General features: G+C 36.7%; 2 protein-coding genes and 1 non-coding gene across 3 annotated transcripts in view; 1 reads left to right on the forward strand and 2 right to left on the reverse strand. All coding sequences in view use genetic code 11, as the record gives it.

Annotated features, from left to right (window-relative positions):
* Window positions 1-13, reverse strand: part of rpl23 (ribosomal protein L23) — a 282-nt gene extending 269 nt beyond the window's left edge. Inside the window, exon 1 of the mRNA in view lies at window positions 1-13. This exon is cut by the window's left edge and continues 269 nt beyond it. Coding sequence (YP_001165476.1) covers window positions 1-13 — 13 coding nt within the window.
* Window positions 14-457: 444 nt separating this feature from the next.
* trnI-CAU lies at window positions 458-531 on the reverse strand. Its single transcript has one exon. It is a non-coding gene; the product is annotated as a tRNA-Ile (tRNA).
* An 87-nt stretch (window positions 532-618) lies between these two features.
* On the forward strand, window positions 619-7,485 carry ycf2. Its single transcript has one exon. The coding sequence runs from the start codon at window positions 619-621 to the stop codon at window positions 7,483-7,485; it is 6,867 nt and encodes a 2,288-aa protein (YP_001122842.1).
* The last annotated feature ends 15 nt before the right edge of the window (window positions 7,486-7,500 follow it).

Raw genomic sequence — 7,500 nt, forward strand, 5'->3', positions numbered from 1 at the left:
TTATTCCATTCATAAATATATTTTCTTCCCTATGAGTTCTAGTCTCAATTAAAATACTAGTTTTTACTGTTCATATGTTATGATTTGAATATACCACATCAATTCGTTATGTATGGATGATGAGATTCCATTGATACAGAGCCACTCGTTCTTTTTTCTCTGACAGATGGTCAGAACTTCATCTGGGTTCGAATCCTACTGATAGGTCTACTAGAGATCAGAAATTGTTGAAAAAAGAACAAAAGAAACATCTTGCTCTTTCCAGGCGATCGGAAAAGAAAGAAATAGTGAATTTATTCAAGATAATTATGTACTTACAAAATACCGTCTCAATTCATCCTATTTCATCCTATCGAGGATGTGATATGGTTCCAAAGGATGAATTGGACAGTTCCAATAAGATTTCATTCTTGAACAAAAATCCGATAGACTTTTTGGAGGGAGGGTCCCATTGGCGTGCATCCAGTAGGAATTGAACCTACGAATTCGCCAATTATGAGTTGGGCGCTTTAACCATTCAGCCATGGATGCTTAGCGGGAATCCTCGTACATGGTGAATAACCAAATTCCAATTGAAGTGAAATCTTTCGGATAAATCAATGCAATTAGGAGGATTCGATGAAAGGACATCAATTCAAATCCTGGATTTTCGAATTGAGAGAGATATTGAAAGAAATCAAGAATTCTCGCTATTTCTTAGATTCATGGACCCAATTCAATTCAGCGGGATTTCTCATTCATATTTTTTTCCATCAAGAGAGTTTTATAAAACTCTTGGACTCCCGAATTTGGAGTATCCTACTTTCACGCAATTCACAGGGTTCAACAAGCAATCGATATTTCACGATCAAGTATGTAGTACTCTTTGTAGTAGCGGTCCTTATATATCGTATTAACAATCGAAAAATGGTCGAAAGAAAAAATCCCTATTTGACAAGGCTTCTTCCTATACCTATGAATTCCATTGGACCCAAAAATGATACATTGGAAGAATCATCTGAGTCTTCCAATATCAATAGGTTGATTGTTCCGCTCCTGTATCTTCCAAAAGGAAAAAAGATCTCTGAGAGTTCTTTCCTGGATCCGAAAGAGAGTACTCGGGTTCTCCCAATAACTAAAAAGTATATCATGCCTGAATTTAACTGGGGTTCGCGGTGGTGGAGGAACTGGATAGGAAAAAAGAGCTATTCTAGTTGTAAGATATCTAATGAAACCATCGCTGGAATTGAGATCTCATTCAAAGAGAAAGATATCAAATATCTGGAGTTCCTTTTTGTATATTATATGGATGATCCGATCCGTAAGGACCATGATTGGGAATTTTTTGATCGTCTTTCCCCGAGAAAGAGGCGAAACATAATCAACTTGAATTCGGGACAGCTATTCGAAATCTTAGTGAAAGACTGGATTTATTATCTCATGTTTGCTTTTCGTGAAAAAATACCAAAGGAAGTGGAGGGTTTCTTCAAACAACAAGGGACTGGGTCAATTATTCAATCAAATGATATTGAGCATGTTTCGCATCTCTTCTTGAGAAACAAGCGGGCTATTTCTTTGCAAAATTGTGCTCAATTTCATATGTGGCAATTCCGTCAAGATCTCTTCGTTAGTTGGGGGAAGAGTCCGCACGAATCGGATTTTTTGAGGAACATGTCACAAGAGAATTGGATTTGGTTAGACAATGTGTGGTTGGGAAACAAGGATCGGTTTTTTAGCAAGGTACGGAATGTATCATCAAATCTTCAATATGATTCCACGAGATCTAGTTTCATTCAAGTAACGGATTCTAGCCAATTGAAAGGATCTTCTGATCAATCCAAGGATTCTTTCGATTCCATTAGGAATGAGGATTCGAAATATCACACATTGATCAATCAAAGAGAGATTCAACAACTAAAAGAAAGATCGATTCTTTGTTGGGATCCTTCCTTTCTTCAAACGGAACGAACAGAGATAGAATCAGAGCGATTCCTTAAAAACCTTTCTGGATATTCCTCAATGTGCCGACTATTCATGGAACGTGAGAAGCAGATGAATAATCATCTGCTTCCGGAAGAAATCGAAGAATTTCTTGGGAATCCTGCAAGAGCCACTCGTTCTTTTTTCTCTGACAGATGGTCAGAACTTCATCTGGGTTCGAATCCTACTGATAGGTCTACTAGAGATCAGAAATTGTTGAAAAAAGAACAAAAGAAACATCTTGCTCTTTCCAGGCGATCGGAAAAGAAAGAAATAGTGAATTTATTCAAGATAATTATGTACTTACAAAATACCGTCTCAATTCATCCTATTTCATCCTATCGAGGATGTGATATGGTTCCAAAGGATGAATTGGACAGTTCCAATAAGATTTCATTCTTGAACAAAAATCCATTTTGGGGTTTCTTTCATCTATTCCATGACCGGAACAGGGGGAGATACACGTTACACCACGATTTTGAATCAGAAGATCTATTTCAAGAAATGGCAGATCTATTCACTCTATCAATAACCGAGCCGGATCTGGTGTATCATAAGGAATTTGATTTTTCTATTGATTCCTCCGGATTGGATCAAAAACATTTCTTGAATGAGTTATTGAACTCCAGGGATGAATCGAAAAAGCACTCTTTATTGGTTCTACCTCCTCTTTTTTATGAACAGAATGAATCTTTTTATCGAAGGATCATAAAAAAATGGGTCCAGACCTCTTGCGGGAATAATTTGGAAGATCCAAAACCTAAAATAGTTGTATTTGCTAGCAACAACATAATGGAGGCAGTCAATCAATATAGATTGATCCGAAATCTGATTCAAATCCAATATAGCACCCATGTTTACATAAGAAATGTATTGAATCGATTCAATTGCAACTTCGAATATGGAATTCAAAGGTATCAAATAGGAAATGATACTCTGAATCATCGAACTAGAATGAAATACACGATCAACCAACATTTCTCAAATTTGAAAAAGAGTCAGAAGAAATGGTTCGATCCTCTTATTTTGATTTCTCGAACGGAGAGATCTATGAATTGGGATCCTAATGCATATAGATACAAATGGTCCAATGGGAGCAAGAATTTCCAGGAACATTTGGACTATTTCATTTCTGAGCAGAATAGCCTTCAAGTAGTGTTCGATCGATTACATATTAATCAATATTCGATTGATTGGTCTGAGGTTATCGACAAAAAAGATTTGTCTAAGTCACTTTGTTTATTTTTGTCCAAGTTACTTCTTTTTTTGCCCAAGTTTCTTCTCTTTTTGTCTAACTCACTTCCTTCTTTTTTCTTTGTGAGTTTTGGGGGTATCTCCATTCATAGGTCCGAGATCCACATCTATGAATTGAAAGGTCCGAATGATCCACTCTGTAATCAGTTATTAGAATCAATAGGTCTTCAAATCTTTCATTTGAAAAAAAGGAAACCCTTATTATTGGATGACCAAGATACTTCCCAAAAATCGAAATTCTTGATCAATGGAGGAACAATATCACCATTTTTGTTCAATAAGATACCAAAGTGGATGATTGACTCATTCCATACTAGAAAGAATCGCAGGAAATCTTTTGATAACACAGATTCCTATTTCTCAATGATATCCCACGATCCAGACAATTGGCTGAATCCCGTGAAACCATTTCATAGAAGTTCATTGATATACTATTTTTATAAAGCAAATCAACTTCGATTCTTGAATAATCAATATCACTTCTGCTTCTATTGTAACAAAAGATTCCCTTTTTATGTGGAAAAGGCCCGTATCAATAATTATGATTTTACGTATGGACAATTCCTCAAAATCTTGTTCATTCGCAACAAAATCTTTTCTTTTTGCGATGGTCAAAAAAAACATGCTTTTTTGAAGAGAGATACTATTTCACCAATCGAGTTACAGGTATCTAACATATTGATACCTAACGATTTTCCGCAAAGTGGCGACGAAGGGTATAACTTCTACAAATCTTTCCATTTTCCAATTCGATACGATCCATTCGTTCGTGGAGCTATTTACTCGATCGCAGACATTTCTGGAACACCTCTAACAGAGGGACAAATAGTCCATTTTGAAAAAACTTATTGTCAACCTCTTTCAGATATGAATATACCTGATTCAGAAGGGAAGAACTTGTATCAGTATCTCAATTTCAATTCAAACATGGGTTGGATTCACACTCCATGTTCTGAGAAATATTTACCATCCGAAAAAAGGAAAAAACGGAGTTCTTGTCTACAAAAATGCCTTGAGAAAGGTCAGATGTATAGAACCTTTCAACAAGATAGTGTTTTTTCAACTCTCTCAAAATGGAATCTATTCCAAACATATATACCATGGTTCCTTACCTCGACGGGGTACAAATATCTAAATTTCATATTTTTAGATACTTTTTCAGACCTATTGCCGATACTAAGTAGCAGCCAAAAATTTGTATCCATTTTTCATGATATTATGCATGGGTCAGATATATTATGGCGAATTCGTCAGATTCCATTGTGTCTTCCACAATGGAATCTGATAAGTGAGATTCCGGGTAATTGTTTCCATAATCTTCTTCTGTCCGAAGAAATGACTCATCGAAATAATGAGTTACTATTGATATCGACACATCTGAGATCGCTAAATGTTCAGGAGTTCTTCTATTCAATCCTTTTCCTTCTCCTTGTTGCTGGATATCTCGTTCGTACACATCTTCTCTTTGTTTCTCGAGTCTATAGTGAGTTACAGACAGAGTTCGAAAAGGTAAAATCTTTGATGATTCCATCATACATGATTGAGTTGCGAAAACTTCTGGATAGGTATCCTACATCTGAACTGAATTCTTTCTGGTTAAAGAATCTCTTTCTAGTTGCTCTGGAACAATTAGGAGATTCTCTAGAAGAAATACGGAGTTTTGCTTTTGGTGGCAACATGCTATGGGGTGGTGGTCCCGCTTATGGGGTCAAATCCATACGTTCTAAGAATAAATCTTGGAATCTCATCGATCTCATAAGTATTATACCAAATCCCATCAATCGAATCGCTTTTTCGAGAAATACGAGACATCTAAGTCATCCAAGTAAAGCAATCTATTCCTTGATAAGAAAAATAAAAAACGTGAATGGTGATTGGATTGATGATCAAATAGAATCCTGGGTCTCGAACACTGATTCGATTGATGATAAAGAAAAAGAATTCTTGGTTCAGTTTTCTACCTTAACAACAGAAAAAAGGATTGATCAAATTCTATTGAGTCTTACTCATAGTGATCTTTTATCAAAGAATAACTCTGGTTATCAAATAAGTGAACAACCGGGAGCAATTTACTTACGATACTTAGTTGACATTCATAAAAAGTATCTAATGATTTATGAATTCAATACATCCTGTTTAGTAGAAAGACATATATTCCTTGCTAATTATCAGACAATTACTTATTCACAAACCTTGTGGGGGGCTAATAGTTTTCATTTCCCATCTCATGGAAAACCCTTTTCGCTCCGCTTAGCCCTACCTCCCCCTAGTAGGGGTATTTTAGTGATAGGTTCTATAGGAACTGGACGATCCTATTTGGTCAAATACCTAGCGAAAAACTCCTATGTTCCTTTCATTACAGTATTTCTGAACAAGTTCCTGGATAACAAGCCTAAGGGTTTTCTTATTGATGATAGTGACGATATTGATGATAGTGACGATAGTGACGATATCGACCGTGACCTTGATATAGAGCTGGAGCTTCTAACTATGATGAATACGCTAACTATGGATATGATGCCAGAAATAGACCGATTTTATATCACCTTTCACTTCGAATTAGCAAAAGCAATGTCTCCTTGCATAATATGGATTCCTAACATTCATGATCTGGATGTGAATGAGTCGAATTACTTATCCCTCGGTCTTTTAGTGAACTATCTCTCCAGGGATTGTGAAAGATGTTCCACTAGAAATATTCTTGTTATTGCTTCGACTCATATTCCCCAAAAAGTAGATCCAGCTCTAATAGCTCCGAATCAATTCAATACATGCATTAAGATACGAAGGCTTCTTATTCCACAACAACGAAAACACTTTTTCACTCTTTCATATACTAGGGGATTTCACTTGGAAAAGAAAATGTCCCATACTAATGGATTCGGGTCCACAACGATGGGTTCAAATGTACGAGATCTTGTAGCACTTAACAATGAGGCCCTATCGATTAGTATTATACAAAAAAAATCCATCATAGACACTAATATAATTAGCTCTGTTCTTCATAGACAAACTTGGGATTTCCGATCTCAGGTAAGATCGGTTCAGGATCATGGGATCCTTTTCTATCAGATAGGAAGGGCTGTTTCACAAAATGTACTTCTAAGTAATTGCTCCATAGATCCTATCTCTATCTATATGAAGAAGAAATCATGTGACGGGGGGGATTCTTATTTGTACAAATGGTACTTCGAACTTGGAACGAGTATGAAGAAATTAACGATACTTCTTTACCTTTTGAGTTGTTCTGCCGGATCGGTCGCTCAAGACCTTTGGTCTCTACCCGGACCTGATGAAAAAAATGGGATCACATCTTATGGACTCGTTGAGAATAATTCTGATCTAGTTCATGGCCTATTAGAAGTAGAAGGCGCTCTGGTGGGATCCTCACGTACAGAAAAAGATTGCAGTCAGTTTGATAAGGATCGAGTGACATTGCTTCTTCGGTCCGAACCAAGGAATCCCTTAAATAGGATTCAAAATGGATCTTATTCTATCGTTGATCAGAGATTTCTCTATGAAAAATATGAATCGGAGTTTGAAGAACGGGGAGGAGTCCTCGACCCGCAACAGATAGAGGAGGATTTTTTCAATCACATCGTTTGGGCTCCTAGAATATGGCGCCCTTGGGGCTTTCTATTTGATTGTATTGAAAGGCCCAATTCATTGGGATTTCCCTATTGGGCCAGGTCATTTCGGGACAAGCGGATCATTTATGATGAAGAGGATGAGCTTCAAGAGAATGATTCAGAGTTCTTGCAGGGTGGAACCATGCAGTACCAGACACGAGATAGATCTTCCAAAGAACAGGGCTTTTTTCGAATAAGCCAATTCATTTGGGACCCCGCGGATCCACTCTTTTTCCTATTCAAAGATCAGCCTTTTGTCTCTGTGTTTTCACATCGACAATTCTTTACAGATGAAGAGATGTCAAGGGAACTTCTTACTTCCCAAACAGATCTTCCTACATCTATATATAAACACTGGTTTATCAAGAATACGCAAGAAAAGCATTTTGAATTGTTGATTCATTGCCAGAGATGGCTTAGAATCAATAGTTCATCATCTAAAGGATTTTTCCCTTCTAATACTCTATCTGAGAGTTATCAATATTTATCAAATCTGTTCCTATCTAACGAAGCGCTATTGGATCAAATGACAAAGACATTGTTGAGAAAAAGATGGCTTTTCCCAGATGAGATAGTTGTTGCTATCTGCTCCAATAACGAATCATTGGTTTCACTGAATCACTCAAAAAAAAAAAATAGATAGACCTTTCTTTCTCTT

This window comes from Phaseolus vulgaris, chloroplast (genome assembly GCF_000499845.2).
Source record: "Phaseolus vulgaris chloroplast, complete genome".
In the NCBI taxonomy this organism is placed as follows: domain Eukaryota; kingdom Viridiplantae; phylum Streptophyta; class Magnoliopsida; order Fabales; family Fabaceae; genus Phaseolus; species Phaseolus vulgaris.